General features: G+C 45.3%; 1 protein-coding gene across 1 annotated transcript in view; it reads right to left on the bottom strand.

Moving 5' to 3' along the window:
• CNTNAP2 (contactin associated protein 2) overlaps positions 1–23,853 on the bottom strand; it is a 1,977,233-nt gene that overhangs the window by 216,288 nt on the left and 1,737,092 nt on the right. Inside the window, exon 17 of the mRNA XM_043589809.1 lies at positions 14,378–14,596. Coding sequence (XP_043445744.1) covers positions 14,378–14,596 — 219 coding nt within the window. The remainder of the gene's footprint in view (positions 1–14,377; positions 14,597–23,853) is intronic.

Below are 23,853 nucleotides of genomic sequence, written 5' to 3'. Positions count from 1 at the left end.
CGTTTATTTATTTTTGGGACAGAGAGAGACAGAGCATGAATGGGGGAGGGGCAGAGAGAGAGGGAGACACAGAATCGGAAACAGGCTCCAGGCTCCGAGCCATCAGCCCAGAGCCTGACGCGGGGCTCGAACTCACGGACCGCGAGATCGGGACCTGGCTGAAGTCGGACGCTTAACCCACTGCGCCACCCAGGCGCCCCAAGTCTTTACTTTTTAAACAACCAGATCTGGTCTCTTTCATCCAGAGTCAAGAACCCCCAGTGCTCCTTCCCCCTGTCACTTTGTTGTCCCCCTCGCAGACTGCAGACTTCAAACAAGGCTTCGCAGATGCTAGTCCCAGGATTTATGGATCTGGGAGGGATCGGCATGGCTCTGATCACCACCCTCCCAGGATGTATGAGCTTCCCAAGACACGAGGGTGGAGGAACAGAAGAGGAGCCGTGGGGATGGAGGGGAGGGAAAGAGAGGAGCTAGCAGAGAGGCTGAGGACAGAACAGTGGCACGTTCTGAGGTCAAGACTGCAAGGACGCCTTGGGTATGAATGCTAAATAGTACGGGCAGGTCATGGAAAACAAGGAAACCATGAGAGGCTATTTGATCTGCTTATTTTTGAGACAGACCTTTAGGTGTAGTACTGACAGAACAGCTCTAGTGGGTGAAGATACACCTCTGGTTGAAGAATCAGTTACAGCAGAAGATGGCTGTCCCTGCCTGGGTGGGAGGGAGGCTTTTTGAAGTTGTGCGTGGGGACGTGAGAGACACCTGGAGGTGGGAACGGGAAGGGGTTGATGTGGATGGGAACTAGCCCTTCCACATCCCGAGATGAACGTCTTCTCCTCCCGCTCAACTTTCCTTGAGGAGCACAGCCCAGGGCCTGAGCGTTAACTTCTCCCCTCAGGCAGACAACACTGGAGGATGCATTTTGTAATCTCAAGGGAACGGACATGAGCTCGCATGTTGACAAGGCCTTGGAGGAAAGCCCACGCTATGAGGAAAGGACTCCTGTATCGGGAGGGACAGAAATGCAAGACAGCAGGCACACAGGAGCCAACATAATCGTCATCTTAATTACTGCGCTTACATAAAAGAGCAGCGAGATTAGCATAATGATTCCTCCGTGATACTGGAAACATGGGGCCAAGACAAACCATTATGAAGAAGAATTGGCTGGAGATGTCGAGAATTAGAAAACCATAATATAATAATAAATAAAGATTTCTAAGGAGGGATTGGAGAGCAGACTAGATAGAGCAGAAGAACATTTTAGGCGGTTGAAATATGGGGTCAATAAACCCTCCTCAAAGGCAACGGGAAAGGATAAAGTGGTTAAACTAATAAACAAAAAGTTAAGGACTGTGTAGGGCAGAAGTGTTGTCATGTGTGTACCAATAACCTCAAAAGAAAAGAGAAACTGGGGGGAAGGAACTGTTTGAAGAAATAATGACTCAGAATATTCTAGAACAGAATGAAGAGGCTCCTATTAAACAGAGTATATACGATATACTAATAACAGAAGTATATAAGATATATATTAATACTAAACAGAGTAGATAAGAAAAAACCCCACACCTATGCCTATAGCTGTGGTTCTTAACCAGAGCCCCAAAGCCCAGGCATTTGTGTATGGGAGTCAGGAGGCTGGAGAATAGGATGGGAAACACCTTCCATGTTCAAAATTTTCACTAGCCTCTCAATGAAAATTTAAAATGTTCTTCAATTAGGACTGTAGGGAAAATTGCAGCAGGATTAGCGGTATCTGCATCACGACTGCTGATAGAAAATCATAGATATGTTCCTATTACATTAGAGTTATAGATCTTTTGAAGTATCATTTATGATCATGAGGAGTTTGAACTTCAGGTAGTTATTAGATCTGATGCTAGGTCTTGTTATTTACAGCACTAATATTACTATTGTATCACTAATTTGCTGTTTTAGATGTTTGATAACTTAATTTCACTATGCTTGGTTTCTTTCGTAATTTAGTATATTTTATGTTACTCATATAAAACATCTTTCTGGGAAGAGGAAAACAGGCTTTAGCAGACTGGCCCCCAAAAGGCTGAGAGTGCTGCATTAAGTGAAGAAACATTAAAAGAAAAGAGAAAGAAGTTCAATAATAAGAATGTAGCTTACATCTAACTTCTCAAGAGCAACACTGTTGATAAAAGACAGTATTGATTTAAATATGGCCACCAGTAAAGATATTTGTAAGCATGTGTCTTGGAAGGATTCACCTATGCACTCTTTCTTCTTAAAAAAAAAAAGTTTATTTTTGAGAGAGAGAGAGAGAGAGAGAGCGAGCATGAGCGGGGGAGGGACAGAGAGAAAGGGAGACAGAGAATCTGAAACAGGCTTCAGGCTCTGAGCCATCAGCACAGAGCCCGATGCGGGGCTGGAACTCACGGACCATGAGATCATGACCTGAGCTGAAGTCAGACACTCAAACGACTGAGCCACCCAGGCACCCTCCTATGCAGTCTTCCTTCGAACTGCTCTTGAGTAAGAAGGGAACTGAATCCAAGAGGTGATAAGATATGGGAAATAAGAGTAAAAAAAAAAGAAAAACCTAGTAAATGCAATTAAAATAAGTATGTTGATAAGATTCTGCAATTAAAACTCTAAATGATATCACCACGGCAGGCAGTGAGGTGTTCTTGGTCTTTGTCTTATTCAGAACAGTGATATTGATTTGTTTCTGTGGATGACAGGGAGAAAAAGCATAAGTATGTGTCTTAATAAGTTAGGAATAGATGCCAGAAGAATGAAAGTGGAATCTATAACTTTCAAATCAGTAGAGTAATATTCAGTTTGATCAATGGAAAGTAGATGGGGGTGGGTGGGCAGGCAAACAAATAAACAAAACATAGTAAATCAAAAACACAAGGTAAGATGCAGAAATCTTCCCTTATGAAATAACAGTAGTTACAATAAGTGAATAGAGATTCTCAAATTAGATTTTTAAGAGATTCTGCATTATGATATCTGATATACAATAAAAGGATACAAACACCTGTACAAAAGCACCAGGCAAATATTAATAGCAACCAGGAGGGCACTGCAGTAGTTTTAAGAGCAAAGATAAAACTGAGATGGAAAACATCATAGTGAATGAAGACGCCATAAATCAAAAAGATCACGAACTGACTCATTTAGCTAGCAAAACAGCCTCAAATTATACAGAGCTACCAGTGATAGACTATGGACAGAAATGGATAATTCGACCAATAAGGTTTGAAGTTTACACTCAGAAACTGATCAGACAAGCAATACTTGGTGAAGTAAGCATGCAGATCCCCTACAATGCAGTAATTTTCCTGGACATGCGAGCACACACACACACACACACACACACGTGCACACACACACACACATATACATGCATGCACAGAAGAAACCCTCGAACAACAGGGGGGCGTGCATAAACGTATTCACGGAATGGCTGCAGGTGCCAAGAGTTCGGGGAATTCAGGTATCCATCTTTAGGGGACAGAATAAATAAAGTGTGGATGTACACATAATGGAACACTGTACCACAGTATTCACAGAGCTATACAAATACATCTTAAAAACCTAAGGCTGCATGAAAAAGCAAGAAACAGATGAGATTTCTAGTACAATACCATTTATATAAATCATGACACGCAAAAGGCAATACTATCAAGTTTCCAAAACATACATATATTTTGAACAGGTATATAGAGCGTGGGGCTGGGAGGCCACACATAAAATACACTCGAGCGGGTGCCAGTGAGGGGGAGAGAACGGAGCTGGGAATTGGGAAGAAAGATGAAGCGTGACAAAGAGAAATTAAAATGAGCGAGGAACACCGCCAGGATATGACGACAGGACCAGGAGGTGAGGGTGGGCCCCGTGTGTACCTGCTAGGCAGAACCCTGGACAGGAGGGTTGATGGGAGACGGGTGTGTAGAATAAGGCATCTATGGGGTAACTGTGCTCACAGCTCTTGCTCTCCCTCTCTCTTTCTCTCTCCTCTCTCTTTCTCCCTCTCTCTCATTCGGGCTAGTGAAGTGGGGTTGTTTCACCTCCTCAGGGAATCGCCAGAGGGGCGGTGGGGCTGTGAGTTCTCATCTGCTCCTCAACAGTTGCATCATGATACTAATTTCTTTGATTACAATCTTTTTCTGTGCGACAGCTGCCATTTACGGTCACGATCTCTAGTTTGATCCTCATAGAAAGAATAAAGAATGTATATGTGAAATTGTGAATCTGTTGAAAAAAATTCTCCATGCTGATTGCAAAGTTGGTGTCTTGGCATTAAAACAACTTTTTTTGGGGGGGGGGCTGGGTGCCTCAGTGGTGAAGCTTCCAACTCTTGGTTTCAGCTCAGGTCATGATCTCCCGGTTTGTGAGTTCGAGCCCCACGTCAGGCTCTGCACTAACAGCGTGGAGCCTGCTTGGGATTCTCTCTCCCTCTCTCTCTGCCCCTCCTCTGCTCTCTCTCTCTTTCTTTCAAACTAAATAAATAAACATTAAAAAAAAATTCTTTAAAATGACTTCTCTGGATCAGACCGTGCCCATCAGTTGTCATGAGAAAATGGGGAGGAGGACCGCAGAGCCCCTGAAGCACTTGTTTACGACACATGAGCTATTTTACACAGAAGGTGAACAGCAGGATCGCCTCGATTCGTTTGTCCCGAATCTCTCTAAACGCTTCCATGCGTGTGACCTCTGCCTTAGAAGAGTGGTCCAGCACCTGTGGAAACGGGCGGTTCACAGGCTACCTTGTTGGGTCTCAAAAGAGAATAAAAGCGGGGCGCCTGGGTGGCTCAGTCGGTTGGGCGGCCGACTTCGGCTCAGGTCACGATCTTGCGGTCCGTGAGTTCGAGCCCCGCGTTGGGCTCTGGGCTGATGGCTCAGAGCCTGGAGCCTGCTTCCAATTCTGTGTCTCCCTCTCTCTCTGCCCCTCCCCCGTTCATGCTCTGTCTCTCTCTGTCTCAAAAATAAATAAAACGTTAAAAAAAAACTAAAAAAAAAGAGGATAAAAGCACACTGTCAATCTGATTATGTTGGGAGTGTAAGAAACCAAGGTAAAAATAATGTGTATCCTAACTTACTTAATATGTTAAAACTCTAACTAATAAAGAGAGAGCCAGAATTGTTAAAGCTGGTAGGCTTTGCCCACTAAAGGCCCGAGGGTAGGAAAACGTAGGGTGACTTACTTGTGGGTGGCTTCACCCGTGGTGGGGTGAAGGGGCAGGAGGCAGTTCTATGGAAGCGACCTCTGTATTTTATTTGCCCTTCTGCTTTGCAGATAGTTTACTGACTTCATCTAGTGATGTTTATACTATCATTTTACCTAGTAAATCATTTTATTTCATTATTTTCCCGCTGGCTGTGGTTTCCAGCCATGCTGCTCCCTATCTGTGTCTGGGGGAGAAGCAGGGGACCAGTTATAAGGGTCAGGTCTGAAACTCTTTGCATTAGGGTCCTAGCTAGCGTCTCGGCTACTGCCAAACAGATAAGGCCTCACCTTGAAAGAGGGAGAATGAAAACTGTATTTAGGGACTAGACTGCATTGAGATGCTATCTTTCATAAAATTATGAGACTCTCAGTCTCCTCTTTTTTTTTTTTCCTTTGGCTTCTGTTATGCTTGATTTCAGTCTGTGGTATCCAGTGAAAAAAGGTATTTCCAAAGATGGCCATATGACTATTAACTCAGAGAAGTAATAAACACGATACCATTCACTCATTCATTCTACTGTATATTCAGCCGGTACTCAACCATTGCGACATTATTCTAGATCTCTGTTGTCATGGAGCCTACTGTCTAGGGGAAGGACACAAAAAGAAATGAAAATATCACACTAAGGAGAATGTGACTGCTTACTTCTGATTGAGTGGTCAGAGAAGGCCTCTCTAAGAAGGTAACGGAAGCTGAGACATAAAGAACAAGAAGGGTCTGGCCTCGTCAGTGTCTGGGGAGGTATTCTGAGGCAGAGGAAACAGCCAGTACAAATGCTCTAGAGCAGAAATAAGCTTGATGTGTCCGTGGCACATACCAAAACTGTGGAGACCAGCCAGGAAACACCCTGCATCAGTTCAAGCAAGACACAACTGTGGCTTTGACTAGGGTAGGACTTGTGGTAATGGAGAGCAGTGGACGCACCCCGGGCACAGTCTACAGGTAGAGTCATGAGGCTCACTCCTGCCGGGCAGTGATGACAGAAGGAGAGGAATCAAGGACAACTCCAAATTTTGGGCTTAAGCAAAGATGGGTAGGTGGTGACGTCATTTACTGTGATGGGAAGGTTGGTGGAAGAACAGGTTTGGGGTAGGCATCAAGAGCCTGTCAGGAAATGCCCATTGGACATCCAAGCTGAGGTGCTAAGTAGATGGTTGAATAAGTGCATGCAGAGTTTCTGAGAGAAGTGAAGCCTAGAGATTTCAATTTAAGAGTCATTGGTCCATAGATAGTATTGGATGCCACTGGACTGGATAAGATCACCTGGGGAAATGGATGGATGGAGAAGAGAGGAAGGTTCTGTGAAGCTTCCATATCTAGTGGTCACAGCGAGGGAGAGACTAAGTCATGGCAAGCAAAAGTGGAAGGAAAAGTGGGTGAGTACACTGCCATACTTTCAAGAGAAGAAAGTATTTCATGAAGGATGGTGGGTGGGCCGCTGCTGGTGAAACCGGGCCCTGCAGGGTGAATGGAGTTGAAAGTAGCAGAAAGTTTAAAGCTTGTTTTTCACAGAAATGTTTCCTCCTCATAAGCTATCGTGTCTTTTCAGTCCCCACGAACAAACCCACTAGGTGCCTCTGCAGCAGCCTGGACTCAGGGTCAGCTGATATGGTTCCAGCCTGGGAACAAGTAAAGCCCTGCTTTCTTTACCTGAGATGATGAACCCAAGACCCCATCCAGTTATACTGGTTCTTAGGGCATGCCCGCAGCTCCTTCTCTTTGTCTTGAGATAACCTTCTGATGTTGTTCAAGTAGGCAATTAGGTTCTAACAGGACGCCTGGAGGCCAGCAACAAGGAAGACTTGGCCAGCTATGGGGAAAGTTAGAGGGCTGTCCTGGGGGCACCCCACAAGAAGCCAGATCAAACCACACAGGCCAAAGAGGGCAGGTGCCATGATTAGAAACCCATGACCAAATAAGGAAAGAAGAGGCACAAAACTCTGCTTCCAAGAAATCCCCGCCCCAAGTAATATATATTCCACTCCCCACTTGCCACCTGTCAATAAAAGATAGAAACCCAACTCCCGTGGGACACAGCTCTCTCTCTTGTGCTCACGGGCTCTCTCACATCTTGGGAGGTGACAGTCACTTGAATAAACTTTCCCACTTATGTTGCTCATCTGCTGTGTTGTGTGTCTGGCCTTGAATTATCTCTCCCGACATGACCAAGAACCTCTGGCGACCTCTCTGGGATGGGCTGGGTCAAGGCCCCAGGGCCTGGGGTTTCCCCAGTTCACCAGGCAACAGAGTCTGTGGCTGAATTTTGCTTTCTTCTGATGTTAAGTCTCCACCCCACGGTGAATACGGGATGTCTGCTATGCCCACATCACTCAGTGCACATGCCACATCTCTCCTAATGAATGGTCCTAAGTTTCTCTGCCCTTTTCATCAATATGTGTGTGACCTCAACTCCCAGGATTACAAAAATGTGTTCCCTCCCACTTTGGGGAGGTGGATCTGAGGCTTGTCCTTTTGTCTCCTCCTTTGGCTGCCTCTTGAACAAACTCCTTGCTGCCGACTTGATGTGTTGTTAGTGGTTGACTTTGCTTTGCATCGGGCAGATGGACTTGGGTTCGGTTACACTGGGAGATCATGGAAAGAAGACAAGAGTTATGGACGTTTTCTAGACCTCTGTGGGTTCTGGAGAGATCTGTGTTGACTTTGACAACCCTTGCAAAGGGTTTCCCAAAATAAGTAAAAAAGAAACAACAGCTTATTTTCATATCCCAGAGACTCTCAAGTAAGGCGGCTCATTCCCCACCAAGATTGCTTCTGCTTCTCATCTTTTTCCAAATGCTTTGTGTCTGTGTCTGCCCATGGTTCTCTGCCTGCCTTGGTCTTTGCCATTTTGACTTTGTAATGCACAGAATACTTGCCAGGGCCAACTCAGGCCAGGCCTGATCTCCTAGTCTCCTACTCTATACTCCATGACTGACAGCAGTATTTCCTCATGGGGGCCCCGCTGCCATCTGGGGTGCACCAAGTCTTTTCTGGATGGGTTCCCTTTTGCACCACAGGAAGTTCTGCCTGCAGCCTGCAGCCTGTAGCTGGGGTTGGCACTCTGAAACCACCTGGTGGACCACACTATCACCCTACAAGAGAAACGTTGGTATAGACTGACCAAGATGGCGGCAGTGTTCCCCTCAGTTTGACTCACCTTGAGACCTGTTTCTTCCTGACCCTGGTCTCCTGACTTCCCTCTTCTTAAAACATTTACTTAAGAAAGCTCCTAATGGTGAATTCTTTCTCTTCCCCTTTGAGATGTAAATCTTTTCAAAAGTCTTTTTGCCGGTTTTACAACCCAGGAATGTCTTTCTAGTCTCTTTGAAATGTAAACGTCAGGGGAGCTACTGCCTGTATCTCTTAGTTCCTGGGGAAGGGTGGCCCCTCACTCCAAGTTGTAAAACTGCGTCCTGCCAGGAAGAGAGGAGAAAGTTTACTTTTCCTTTGGGTAAAGTTGTTAGCAAACACAGATGGCCTCGCATCTCTTCTATCCTACTCTTAAAAACTCGCCATTGTGTATTTTACCACAATTAAAACACAACACATGAAAAACAACCCTCTTCCACTGTTTCAGCAGAGTTGAGCCCAGACTGAGTTGTGGCCTTTCTCCCCTCTGCAGTATCCTTGAGTGAAGTCTTCCTTGCCTGTTTAATGTCAGTGTGTAATTTTTGCTTTGACAAGATGAACCCTTGAGGGTTGGATCTCTGGAATCAGACTCTGAGGGATCAGACCCCAGCTCTGTCTCTTACCAGCTGCACGACATTGGGCTGTTAACTAATCTTTAGCTTTAGTTTCTTCACTGTGAAAATAAAGCAGAAATTAGTAATAGCATTTACTTTATAAGAGGTAAATAAAGCACACGGAGCACTTGGCCTTGAAGTGTCTGTTGTCCAGGACATGTTGGCCAGCGTTTATGTTGTTGTTAGTGAGGCAGGCTTGCAGAAAACGGGAACAAGCAACCTATTTTCTGGGTTTTAATTCCTGCTACCTGGATTGTCTATTTTTGATTCTAAACTTTTTGGATACCAAAAAGAGCCGTTCTATTCATACACAGATTTTGGTACACTTCATGGCCGGAATTCCATTTTTCTCCCTTTCAGACAACAAATGTTGATTTTTCTCTTTGCTCTCTCAATGGCACTGAATTTCAGATGGCAGGGGAATGATCCATTCAGGATTCTGGAATCCAGACAGGGTGAGGAGCAGCTGACCAAACAAGCTATATCATCAAGTTTGGGGAAGTTGGGCCGTTTTATGGGGCTACTGGCCCAGCGTGGCTCAGAGAATGGTCATAGCACTCCGTCCTCATTTGTCAGGAGGACAACTCAGCCATGAACTCAAGGGGCAGCTCAGGAGGAGTTTCCTGAGAAGCTGCTGGAGGAAGGGCAGGTTTGCTCTGAGTCCTGAGGACAGCGCTTCTTCTGTCTCCAGCCAGCCTTCCTGCAGAACACAAAAGATCCTGAAGGAATGAACGTGGTTTCTCAGCTCCTTCTGGGCCACGTCTTACACAGAAGGGAAGGCCTTCTTTAGCCAGAGGGATTTCAGAAGAGGTCAGAGTCGAACGACTTGAGCCTGGACACTCGTCGTTAGGATTCTCAAAGAGCCACTGAGGAGCTTGAATCTTCCTAAGCCTTCCAAAGCAGCCTCCAGCTCTCCCGAACTCTGACCTCCTCCTTAAGCTACTGCTAAGCACAGTTACATGCGCTGGCCTGTGTCTGGCTTATGGCAATCAACCCCTACACCAGCCACCCTGCCTTGAATAGCCTGCTTGGCTCTCCCTTATGGCTCACATTCTCCAGCTCCCTAATGGGGTGTTGGGCTGGCCACCAGCTGCAGGCCGAGGTCCCAGCAGATACCCTGCCCCCTCACAGCCCCAACACTGCTTCAGCCACCAGGGCTCCCAACTCCCCACATGTCTCTGTGCCAAAACACGCTCTGGCTCTGCCCAGTCCAGCACTGGTCATACCTAAATAATGACTTTGAGCGTGCCTGCTATTCTCTACCTCCTAAGAAAAATATGGCCCTTGGCTGCCATGGAGGATGTAGGTCTGAACACCTGGTTTGGTTGAGGCTATAGATCACCATGTGGTTTAAGTGTCTTTGCTGGGCCATCCCAGCAGCTCATCATATGCTCCTTGTTCCTGCTGGACCAACAACATGAGAAAGTTTCCTCCACGTTTCGGACAAATACCAGCAGATGCTTCTTTCTTCCCACATCACTCTTCATGTTTAAATTGATTTGTTACTTTTTTACTAAAGCAGAATCAGAGCCTCGATAATAATTCTCAAAGTAATGAGAGTTAGTGCCTAAAGACCTGTGTTAATCCTCTTTCGATGACAGCTTTTAATTACATTTTAGATGTGGAGTGAGGGGCACTGTTCTATTTCTTCAGTTGCTTTGAGAAAGGAGACAGGAAGCTGGCCTTCCCTTAGAGCCCACTCTGTGTGCAAATCCAAGAATGAATTCTGGTCTGTGTTAGCCTTAGGTTGAGGCAAGCCCCTCTGTTCTAGAATGGGGAAGGAGCTGTTGGGCAACTTGGCCATGTGTCTTGGCCGTGACGCTGATGCCCATGTGATGTTTACACATGGACGCTTTCTGTCTTCTTGGTCGACTGAGAACATTCCTGGGTCACTGTGTGCTGCTGTATGGTCACTGAGGCAGGTAAGCAGAGTAGCTGCAGCCTGACTTTGAATGTCAGGGGGCGTGTATGCATGGGAACCTTCCTTCAGGGCATGTGGGTTAAAGTGAACACACATCAGGTCAGTACTTTAGGAAAGAAGAAATGAGCCAGTTGGAAGCAGGTTCTGTAGGAGGGGGTGAGCATTACACGGATACACGGAGATAGAAAGCTAAGGGAGTAAAGGTAAAAGCGAAGATACGAAATAACTCATATTTAATGAGTCTGACTTCATGACAGGCACCCTCCAAAGAGTGCTTATTCTGGACTGTTTCAGTCCACCCTGAGACGTAGGGACTGTATCCCTCTTTATCATTTTAAAAATGTTTTTATTTATTTATTTTGAGAGAAAGAGAGAATGAGCAGCAGAGGGGAAGAGAGAGAAAGAGAGAAAGAGAATCCCAAACAGGCTTTACACCATCAGCACGGACCCCAATGTGGGGCTCGAACCGTGAGATCACGACCTGAGCCGAAAACTAAGAGTTGGGCATTTAACTCACGGAGCCACCCAGGCACCCCTGTATCTCTTTTTAACACGGAAATACTGAGTAACCTGCCAGTGGTCCCTCAGCCTGTAAGTGACAGTGGTGGGATTCAAAGCCCACGTTATCCACATGACACAGCGCAAAGGATGACCTCTTGGCGACTGAAGCTGCTTTAACCCACCTCTAAACACGTAATCACAAATGGTTGAAGCTGGAGGACATTCTGGAGACCAATGAATCCAACTCCTTTATTAGACAGGGGAAAAAGGAGACTCAAGAGGGAAAGTGGTGACACATCGTCAGGACAGAGCTTCTAAATGAGAACTGAACCCAGGATAGCTCTCCGGGTTCCCGAATCCCTACTGAAGAGGCTTGGGATAACAGTCTCCATGATTTCACAGCTGTTGAATTGATGTTCTCTTTGGAAACTAGCTCCTCTCCCCACCTCCCCTGGGGAGGACGTCTATTGCAGAACAGTAATTTTCATACTGGCGCAAAATAGCTTGTGCCTGGGAGATGCGCATCATGCCTGCCTCTGAGATGACAGGAAATTAGAAATGAGGATGCGGACCTCCTCGTTTCCGTCGAGGGAAAAGCAACTGCTGACTCATCATGGCGGCCCACTGTTCTGAAGCTTCTTTTCCAGGTCACCAGTGGTTTTAACATTACTAAAGTCAAAGCATGTTTTTCTAGCCTTGTTTTACGCATGGCACCAGATGTTATTTGTCAATAAGAAACCCAGAGAATGGCATGAGACTGTCTTTTCCCGTGACACCCCTCTCCTGGTTTTTCCTTGCTTGTTCCCTCTATTCCCCTTCAGCCTTCTTCCCCAGGTGCTGTGTTTCTGGCTGTCTCTTAAACTGTTCTGTCGAATTCTGACCTCAGCCCTCTACTGTTCTCTCCTTATAAGCTGTTCTTTCAAGAAATCAAAATTCCTTCCAAGACCATAATAAATGTTCCCCTCTATCTCTTTCCATTTACAAGTTTATTTTGTCTCCAAACTTTTCAGAGACAACTATAATCCATGGAAAGAAAGGAATAAAAAGGAAAGTTGGGACAAGGTCAGAAAAAGAAGAAACTCAGTCAGTGAAGGCCACCCATTATGAAGAAAACCAGGTAGAATTTAACCAGCATGCTTGGGATGGACAGGATTGAGGACAACAAAACTTGTCCCAGGTAATCTGGGCAAGACGTATGGATAAAGTGGACTTTGCTCATAATATTCAGCAGGAATCAGTGGACCTGGTATTTAATTCATAAAAAATAATTTAAAAAATTTTTTTTCCCAACGTTTATTTATTTTTGGGACAGAGAGAGACAGAGCATGAACGGGGGAGGGGCAGAGAGAGAGGGAGGCACAGAATCGGAAACAGGCTCCAGGCTCTGAGCCATCAGCCCAGAGCCTGACGCGGGGCTCGAACTCACGGACTGCGAGATCGTGACCTGGCTGAAGTCGGACGCTTAACCGACTGCACCACCCAGGCACCCCCATAAAAAATAATTTTAAAGAAATGTGCAATTTTGAGAACTATAACATGAGGGCAGGATTTGTAAGGGGTTAGCTTTTAATTGGGGTCAAGGAGTATTTTATTTTGAAATCTATGACTCTTTCATGGCCCCTGACGACATGGCTTGTTAACAAATCAGTCTTACTTTCAGAGCTAACGGACTAAGTTAACACGTCTGTAGTCCGCCCACCTTGTACCAAAGGAGGTGACATCTACTTTTACCTTTCCTTTTGTGACTTTCCAATGTTCTTTTTTTTTTTTTCAACGTTTATTTATTATTTTTGGGACAGAGAGAGACAGAGCATGAACGGGGGAGGGGCAGAGAGAGAGGCAGACACAGAATCAGAAACAGGCTCCAGGCTCTGAGCCATCAGCCCAGAGCCCGACGCGGGGCTCGAACTCACGGACCGCGAGATCGTGACCTGGCTGAAGTCGGACGCTTAACCGACTGCGCCACCCAGACGCCCCGTGACTTTCCAATGTTCTTAAAGCATTTCAGCACAATTATGAAAGACACTGTGGGGCTCCGGCCCTTGTTAAAATTAGCTGACCCTCAGTGAGGCCCTAGCATAGGGTGACAGGTGGTAGGCTTAAGGACAGCAACCAGGTCGCGTCTGGTTTTGCTTGGTCTGGGATTGCCACAGTTGACTGACTTGACAATTAACCCCAAGAAACTCGGGGGGGGGGTCTAAGGTGGCACATAGCCAGGAAGTCCTTCAAATTTGCTCTCTTGTCATTCAACAGAGGAAAAACAGCTACTTTCTTAAAACGTTAGTGTTCTGGAAAAGAAAACTTAATATTTAGTTGTGGAAACAGGTATTGATCTGAAAGAACATGAGCTTCAGCTGCAATATGTCAAAAGCAAAGACTACACTGTGAGATTAGATCGACTTCTTGCAAAGGATGCTCAACTTTTGCTCTGTTTAAATTCCTGAGTGTTGATCTCTTTCTCATGTAAAGATATTTTGTATGGGGAAATTCCCGTCTGTCTCTGCCTAGAACCTCGAGGATGCGCAGAGAAAGGAATGGATTTCTACTTATCATTTCACGCAAACCTAAACTTAGGAAGCTCATTTCCTTCTCTTTCTCCCTCCCTCCATCCTTCCTCCCTCATAGTTACAAGCGTCCTAAATTATCAAAGAATTTTCGACAGTCCTAAAGCTGTAGACCTAACATTGCACAGATCAGAGACCTCAGAGATACCCCTCTGATTTTGTAGATGAGGACCTTGAATGCTGGAGAGTTGAGAGTGAGCCAGATTTAGGTCTCCTGATTCATCTTCCTGTTCCATTCTGTCTTGCTAGAGACTACAAGAAGCCTAGACTCCCTGATTCATCTTCCTGTTCCATTCTGTCTTGATAGAGTCTACAAGAAGCCTAGACTCTTACTTTTGGGAAGATTTCTATCAAAGCATCCCAGAGACAGCTTTATTTTTTCCATTGTGAAGGTAATTAAAACCAACAGGGGGAAGTCATGAAGGCCTTCCTATTACTCACCAACAAACAGCTGGCTGTAGAGCTCCAGGCGGGTGTGACCTTCGGTGGGCGCCTTGCGGACCTGCTGTGGCAGCCGATCCACCTGTAAGCTGGCTTGCTTCACATTCCTCTCCGCGGTGACCCGGTGCCACTGGTCATCATTGAGTGGGGAGGGCGATCTCACCACAATCTCCACTGGCCCGTTACCGACATCAAACGAAAAGGACACTTCTGTGGCAGCTGAAGGAGCAGAAAGCACGAAAGGCACATGAGTATTTTCCTCCCAGATACCAGATAGCAGTGATTTCTAGAGGAAAAACAAAGCCCGTCATCACTTGCTACAAAAACTCGTGGCAAAATCATTTGAGGAAGGAGAGAGAAAACATCAATCCACTATCAATGAACCATATTTCCTCCAAGGGGAGGGAAATATACTTGGATTGGGCACCAGGAATACATTTATTTTCTTACTCCATCTTTAAAAGCTTGTCAAGAAGTTACTGTCGTTGACTCTTTCCAGATAAGCAAACCCAGACCTGGAGAAGATCAAGCACGAGCTGAGTGTCTTATGTTCAGGGAATAGTGGGGCCAGGACCTAGACCCGGGCTTGTCAGGTTTCAGAGCCCCTGATCTGTGGATTACTAAACACAATGCAACTCTTCAGTAGCTCCCAAGGCAGGGACTCCCTCCTTGGAGAGCTTTATGAAACACCGATGTCCAGCCCCATCCCCAGGGATTCTGGCTCAGTTGGTGACATAGGCACTGGTATTTTTAAAAGTATGTTGGAAAATATTAATATATAGCTAGAGTTGAGAGCTACTGTTTTGGGAGAGCTTACACAACTATATTTCATTAATGTAGTCATCACAATTCCTGTCGAAAACTAGGGAGGCAGGAGTCTTGAAGCAATAAAGGTGACCGGCATCCTTTTTGGGTCACTGTGGCTGTCCAAAAGGTAGGTCAAGATTCTTGCAGAACTCCTTTCCTGAACCATTTGCCATACGCCTAGTCAGTTCCCATCTGGGATGCTGGATCCTTCTCATAACGTACCCTCCAGCACTGACCACAAGTCATTTCTTTTTCATAGATCTGCTCAAGGTCCATAACAAATCACCTTTCAATAAGAGACAAATGGATCAGGGTGGTTTGCTTTGGCAACTTCGGTTGTACGTAGTTTCTTACTTCACAGTTTAGGTTTTAATTTCCTCAGTGACCACCTAACGTTTCATGAAACATGCTTTTCAAATGTATATTTTTTTCTTGCGATTGGCAGGAAGGGAAGCTTAATGGAAAGGCCAAGGCAGCACACAGGTCCCCAGCTCCTTTGGCTTGGTGAGTTCTTTTCCACATCAAAGACATGGCATTTCCCAACTTTGCTTATAAAGAGACTCAGCTCCTTTATCACTAAGGCTTCTGCCTAATCTCTAAGCAGTTTAATTAAATATCTGTCATTTTTTCCCGGGCTAATGGAAAATTCAGCTTCTTTGGACTAGTACCATTTTGAGATGGTGTCACAAGCAATCAAACTTCTAATTTAAAAACCAGAGTGGTCCAGATTCTCTCAGGACCTCGACTGTTCCCTGCCTCTGGGTCAGGCCCCTCTGAAAGCAGCATTAACTTTATTAAGCCACAGGGATATTAGATGCAGAGCTCAATTTAATCAACCTAATTGTACCAAGGAATTTTGATCCTTTATGTTATTAGCAGGAGGACTTTAATTTTAACACCTGTGGTGAATCTACACGTACCCTGGTAAAGTATCTCCTCTATATGAAGAGCTCATGCCTCCAGGGGTCACTGTGATTTGGTGGAAGCCAGTGACCTTCATGAAGGTATCTACGGAAATACCAACGCACATTGACAATCACACGACTCGTGGACTGAATGATCTTTCCCTGTATTTCTGGCATAATCGGGGGCGGGTGGGGAAGTAGTCTCAGTTCTAAGATTGAATCTGTTCTGTTCTTGTAGTGCTATGGCTCAGCAGATGCATTTTTATTTTTTTAATTAAAAATTTTTTAATGTTTATTTGTTTTTGAGAGAGAGGGAGACAGAGTGTGAGAAAGGGTGGGGCAGAGAGAGAGAGGGAGACACAGAATCCGAAGCAGGCTCCAGGCTCTGAGCTGTCGGCGAGCCTGACATGGGGCTCAGACCCACAAACCGTGAGATCATGACCTGACCCAAAGTCGGATACTCAACCAACTGAGCCACCCAGGTGCCCTAGCAGGTGCATTTTTAAATGCAAGTTGTCAGAGAAGCAAGAATGCAAGGGTTCCTGAGCTAAGTAGGAAAGATGGTTTCATTTTAAAGGCATCAACTGCCATCAGGGAAATAGAATTTAGGGATAAATTGAGTTTAACCCTAAGGTTTGACTTGAAGGGTAAATTCTGCTCTAATTGCCTCTCCTCCTCTCCTCCTGCTACGATGAATTCTTGTCCAGGTCTTTAAATTGTCACGATTTGGAGAAACCTTGAGTATCAACAGCAAACTAGGAAATGTCTCTAATTGTCACACTAGATCCCCTGTTTCTGCCTCCGCTGGATCATGGTCTTCTTTTTTTTTTTTTAATTAAAGATTTTTTTTTTTTTACTATTTATTTTTGAGAGAGAGAGAGAGAGAGAGAGAGTATGAGCGGGGGAGAGGCAGAGAGAGGGAAACACGGAATCTGAAGCAGGCTGGATGCTATCAGCATGGAGCCCGACGAGGGTCTTGAACTCACAAACTGAGATCATGATCTGAGCCGAAGTCAGACGCTTAACTGACTGAGCCACCCAGGCGTCCCTGGGCCACGGTCTTCTTAACATCAGTGCTTCACTCTAGCAAAGAAAAAGGTCTCCAGGCTCCTGCTGCAAAGCTCAGTCCTCTCACCAGTTGGGTGTACTAAGAGGTGCTCAATGTCAATGGCCTCTAGGAGCAGATTCCTCCTTAAGGAGCCTCTACTCAGGCTCTGATGTAGAAATATTCACAATTTGAGTACAGCCCACATCCCTTCTCTTGCTTCCTGAGGGAGGGGCTGTGGGCCCAGTGTGAGAGCAAAGGATCGGGCTCCTTTTCCTCAGTCATTCAATGTCAGCTCCCCTGACTTGGCTGAGGGACGCCTTTGCGAATCTATCTCCTAGTCAAACAGCAAGTGTGTTTTAAAAGCTTCTAAAGTTCAGTTTGTGGCTGATTGCTCTTGCTCTTCTGGGTGAGAGGAGCTGACATTTTAAAAGAGATAATTACAGAGAGAGTCAGGGAGCGAATAAAAGGGAGGCGGCATAAAAGATACCAGAGCCAATGACACTGTCCTTATTTAATGTGGGTCTCCACTGGAGACCGCAGTGTTGCCCTGTTTCTGCCGGCAAAAAAAAGAAATTTCTTACACGCCGGAAGTACTCTTACTTCCAGAAATAAGTATCTGAGAGTGGGATGTATCCAGCGTAGCTCACTGGAAAGACGACTGTAGCAAAAACTGACGGTTGTCTTTCTATCAGTGGCAAGAACTGGAAAGTGTCAGAGATTTCACCCAATTCATAAACTAACAGCTTAGTCTCCCATAGTTTCCTGTGTGCTGGCAGCAGACAGAAGACTCCCGGGTCAGAGACAAAAGATGTTATTACTCACAGCACAGCAGGCAGTATGCACTTCAGCCCCCCTCCCCCCAATTCTCTCTTGTCCCCCAAGTTTCATGGGGGCATGTGGAGCAGCCCACAGGGATGCTGTACATGCAGAGCTCATGTCATAGCCGAGGAACCTGAACTTAAGAAACCCCATTGTTTTAAAGGGACTGTAGCAAGCTAGCTCTTTTTGTTTGTTTGTTTGTTTTTTTTGCCCTGAGGAGAGACATTAGCTTATCCTGGTCAGGAAACTTCTGCCTTCTGAGACCATTTGCCAGCCACACATCCTTAGAAAGGTACCAACAAAGCCATTAATGGGGATACCCATGGAGAAGTTTCCTCCAATAAACAGCCACAACCCCCTTTTCTAATTTTGTCCCGGAATCTCTCTACTCGCATAGAATCTTAAGCTTCAGCTATGGATGCCCCTCCCCCAGACCAAGAATGTGTATCTGGATTTGTCTAAGTTACATATGGCAGTTTCACCTTCCTTGCCAGGAACCTGCTTAGGATGGGACATATCATTCCCTCCTGGCTAATAAGATATGAAGAGATTCTTTAAGGCTCTTTTGGGCCACATTTCCTGGCTCATCAGAGACAGACAACCCTTTTATGCCCCTTGATCCTGGGTGGAGGTTGTGGTTCCTAATGTTGCTGGGACCATCTTGTAAATCAGAAATGCTGAGGAGAACAGGGAGGACAGTGGGATAAACCAGGGTCTTTGGTGATGTTGGTCAGCCCCTAAATCATTCCCAGAGTCGCTCAACACTTTTCACACGAGACATCCACTATTGTTTAAGCCATTTTGATTCCAGCTGAAAGCTTGTTAACTGTTACAGGGAATGGTTTGGGAGTCAATAGATGCGACTTCTTGTCACAGCTTTACCTTTTTCACCTTTTGGGCCTCAGTTTCCTGGTGTCTGAAATGAGGATCACATCTATACCTTTCCCAGAGTTTCTGTGTCCAAAATGTGTTTGAAAACACTGAACTCATCTCTAAGGTCCCTTCAAATGGCAACGTGCTATGATCTAATTTTCAAGGGATTCAAAGAGAACTAATGAAGGGAAATATAGCTAGTCTTAATGCTAATTTTAGATCTTGAATCCTTACAGGGAGAAAAGAGATTGCATGAAAAGAGAAAGGCACAAGGTGGCATGTTGGTGTATCGGAAATTACCTTTGAATCAATCTGGTTCCTGACTTCATTTGAGTGACTTAAAACCATAAATGGGGCAGAACCATGCACAGCTCTTGGTCCAGCCTCTCACGGTCCAGCAGGTGGCATTCTTTACTCTCCTTGTAATTCAGCACATGTTTTCTTAAACAAATCACCTCCAGGCTTACTGTACTGAGTCACAAATTTAACAACAGACCAGAATAGTGGACTTTTTGGCTCTCAGCTCTCCAAGCAGGCGAAGTGACATTGAGACATTAGGTCATTCAACATGGAACAGGTAAAGAGAAAAGACAGGGACAGGTACGCACAGTGAGTTTGCTGGGAAGACCCATGAATGCTGTTACAGTTTTGATGATGATTTGTTTCTTCCATCTTAAAATGAAGTTTAGGGACTGAGGATTATTCCGCACAAAATCTCATTTGACCCGTATAACAAAACTGATAATAGGCAGAGCAGATATTTTAGCCTCATTCTACAGTGGAGAATGTTTGGATATATTTTCTTCTTCTTCTTCTTTTAAATGTTTATTTATTTAGAAAGAGAGAAAGTGTGCGAGTGCACGGGGGGAGGGGAGAGGCAGAGAGAGGTAGAGAGAGAATCTCAAGCAGGCTTTGTGCTGTAAGTGCAGAGCCCAACGTGGGGCTCAATCTCACGAACCTCAAGATCATGACCTGAGTTAATCGAACGAGCCACCCAAATGCCCAAATCTTCTCCTTCTCATTCTCCTCTTCCTCCCCCTTCTTTCTCTTCCTCTTCCTCTCCTTTTTCTCTTTCCTCTTCTTCTCCTCCTCTTTCTCCTTCTCCTTCTCCTTCTCCTTCTCCTTCTTCTTCCTTTTTATGAAGGCAGGGCTAAGTATACATCAGGAAACCAAAGAATTTACATAACATGAGAGGGTCATGAGTTGATGCAGGAACACTGAACATAGAGTCACTGTGAGAATCAGAGAGATGAGGGAAAGAAGGAAGAAGTAAAGAGAATATCTGTGTTCTTAGGTAAGCCCAAGTGCTCCATCTTACCCTGGAGGCTGCCCACTCCTTCTTACCTACTCAAGGACACCAGTCCAGCATGTCTACCCTCTCTTCCATGGCACCAATAATTTGTTCTTTGCTGGATCACTCCACATGAACATGTTGACATGTCTCTACTCTCAGCAGCCACCACCACTACAGAATCTTTCTCTTGACCTTATTTCTTATTTCTTTGCTCTCTTTAGTTGCCACATTCCTTGAAAGAGCTTCCTGTAGTCTCTGTATCTGCTTCTTCTCCTCTTAGCCCTTCTTTAACCCCATCACATGAGGCTTTCTCCTCCACTACATCTGTTTCTGCCCCAGGGCCTTAGCATTTATTGTGCCCTTTACCCAAATAACTCTGTGGCTTCTCTTTTGCACTTATGCTCACATGTTATCATATTAGAAATTCCTTCCCTAAACCTTTTATGCTAAATAGCAAACCCCTACTCTCAGCTGCCTTTTTTCCTTTATCCTGATTTTTTTTCCACTTATGTAGCACGTATTATATCACCATCTGGCACAAAATATATGTGCTCCTGGCCTCACTGAAGCAGAGACATTTTCTGTTTTGTTCATTGTTGTTATGTATATCCTCAGCACCTAGAACAATGCCTGCCACAGAGAAGGCACAAGTTGTGAATAAATGAATGAACGAATAGAAACACTCCTACCAAGGAGGCCAAATGATTATAATATATATACTCTGAATCAAAGAAATCCAGGCAAACCATAATTTAGGAGACAGGCATATTCAAGGAATGTCATCTTCTGTTCCACAAGCATCTTTCCTAAGAGCATAAAGTAAGAATGTATGTTTTCTCAGACTGGGGACAAGATACATTAGTTACACCAGTTATTTACAAATAGAAGAACAGTTGAGGATCAAAGGCTTATCCAGGATAAACCCGGCAGTGCAGTCAGAAGCATATTCTGAGGCTTCTGTCACAGAGATTCTCATTCGAAAGTTGTGATAGGGCCGTGGAGTCTGCATTTTGTTAACTCCAGGGTTCCTGATGCAACTGGTCCTGGAATCCTACTTTGCAAACCACTAGGATCCCCAAGTTCCATTCTGGTAGTGAGGTCCTAAGAATTGGAGTTTATCTCCTTGCCCGCAAAGGAAATATGTTCAAAACTGTAGAGTGAAGAGTTTCAGTTTGCTTAAAGAGAGAAGTCCAGGCATTGCCCTTGGACCTGGGAGGGCAACATCTAAACCCCTGGAATGTTGTGTCTTTGTTTGCCTGACAGTCTGACAATGTGATCTAGGGTGGGAGCTGAGCACGCCAGATAGACCAACGATGTAGGGGAGGGTGGAGGCTTGGGTCACACAGTTCAATCCTTGGGAGGGCTGGAAACGGAGGTGGGGTCATGTGGGCAGCCAACTGCTCCTACCTACCGGAGCCGGACTAAAGATCCTGAACACCGAGGCTCGTTTGGACAACTCCCTGAACACGCTGTGGGCGTCAGAGGTGTGTTTGAGGCTGCGCAGGCTATGGATGGGCCTTCTAAGTTTGTGGTTGGGCTCCCTGCAAAACCCAAACAACCACTTCAGTTTGCAGGTATGTGACTGAACCCAATAATGTGAAGGCCGGAGGACTTTTGAGAATGGATTCGCCTTCACCTCCTAGAAAGGGAACTGAGTCTGTGAGATGCTAACACGCAGTCAACACTAAGCATAGAGAGCTGGTTTTTCTAACTATACTATACTGCCTTTCATATTGTACAGGAAATAAAAAAAAATTTTTTGATGTTTATTATTTTGAGAGAGAGGAAGAGCAAGCATGCACATGTGTGGGGGGTAGGGAGGGGCAGAGAGAGACAGAGAACCCCAAGCAGGCTCCATGCTGGCAGCTCAGAGCCCAACATGGGGCTCAATCTCATGAACCGCGAGCTGAAATCAAGAGTCGGATGCTTAATTGGCTGAGCCACCCAGGCACTCCCCGCCCCCAATTTTTTATAATATAGTCTATTTTTTCTTTATAATAGTCTTAGCTTGTGAATATAGAAATTTTTAGAGCCAAATATGCATATTCACACCCCAAAATTCACTGTTAAACACATCTGCAAATGAACACTGGGAAGGAAAATTTATTTGAAGCCTTTTGGAAATTCTTCAAGGAAATGCCTGGAGCTTAAGAATCAATGTTATGAACTCTTTTTAAAACCTCTGGTTATCTTGATAACCTCTCGAGTATGAGAAATATTTCTCCTTATGTATTTTGGCCTCTAAGCCTTTTATGATGGTTAAAAAATAACTTCACAAACAAAGATATCCACAGAGAAAAGGGAGTTACCACGGGCCGTGCAAAAACAGAGAGCTGTCTTTAAAATGCAAAGCCTTTCTAATTTTAGTTTTCTCCACACATTCAACCTCCTTCTGAGAATAGCTTCTTGAATATTAATGGACCTGTACAGTTTAAAAAGGAAAAAGCCAAAAATCTTTCCAAAATGACATGAGGTGCCAAGCAGGACCTGCCCTTAGTAAGGGACATGTAGACAGGTTTTAAATACCTTCATGTTTGGAAACAGTGGAGACTTCTGTGCTGGACAGAGAGCGCTCAGTTTGGAAGAATGAAGTCCCAGAGGGTGACTGTGCGGACAGAGTGTTTGTGATAAAAGGAAATGTAGAAACTGCTCTTGAGGAACATGGAATTGGATGCCTAAGGAGTCTCCAGAGATGGAGAGGAATGTGGGTTTGAAGTGAGGACGGGACCTCGAAGGAGCTTTGCTCTTGACCACAGGCTCTGCTTACGTGGACACTGAAAATGAGGAAAAGCCAAAGACGTGATGCCAGGGGGAAAGGCCGAGGCCGTGGAAGACGCCTGCCGGGGAGGTGTGGGAATGCACCTGTCGGAAGTGGACAGGCAAGGAGACCGCTGTTTTCTGGTTGCCACGGACTGAGTTCCAGCCCAGACTGGGGGGGTCTTGTCACGGGCACTATTTCTCTCTCTCTGTTTTGCAGCCAATTGTTTTCAATCCAGAAACAATTGCCGCGTGGACATTTCAATGCCACGGGGACTTCAGACACTATCTCTCTAGTTAAAAGAAAAAAAAAAAAAAAGGTGCCACAGGAAGATTTTACATTCTACGTGCTCCGGACACAGAACATAAAAAGAGATTTATTCTGTTTTCCGTGACAACACCAGATGCGCGTCAACTGCGTCGCATTTGCGGCATTGGGCAAAGAGTGGAGAAAAGGGAAACCATGGTCAGCAGAGACTTTAAATGGGGATGCAGAAAGATAGGAAAGAATAGGAGGACTCTTTCCACACCGCGAGCTTTCTTAAAGTGTGAAAACTTCCATAAAAGTTTCTTGTTCCTCAGAATCGCTGCAAGAGACTGGTTTCACAGACCCTCAATAAGGAAAGCAAGGAGAATGTATGGAACAGCTTAGGAAACAGGTCCCCCCGCCACGGGGACTGTTCTGCTGGGCACATCCTGTGTGGCCTTCCCAAGACAGGTCTTCCATTTTCCTCATTGGGCCCCCTCTGCTGCTTGCTGTGGCACGTGAGCGAGCCTTAAACATATTTAAGGGATGTAGTTTGCTCTAGTGTGGGGTGATGGCCTGAGAATTCATAATGGGAAGCCAGTAGATCAGAAGGTGAGAAAATCTATCTTTTAAAAGTTAAGCTAGGGGCACCTGGGTGGCTCAGTCAGTTCAGCGTCTGACTTTGGCTCAGGTCATGATCTCACAGTTCGTGAGTTCAGGACCTGT

This window comes from Prionailurus bengalensis, chromosome A2, assembly GCF_016509475.1.
Source record: "Prionailurus bengalensis isolate Pbe53 chromosome A2, Fcat_Pben_1.1_paternal_pri, whole genome shotgun sequence".
Taxonomy (NCBI): domain Eukaryota; kingdom Metazoa; phylum Chordata; class Mammalia; order Carnivora; family Felidae; genus Prionailurus; species Prionailurus bengalensis.
The sequence above is the reverse complement of the archived record's forward strand: the minus strand, read 5'-3'. Positions and strand labels throughout refer to the sequence as shown.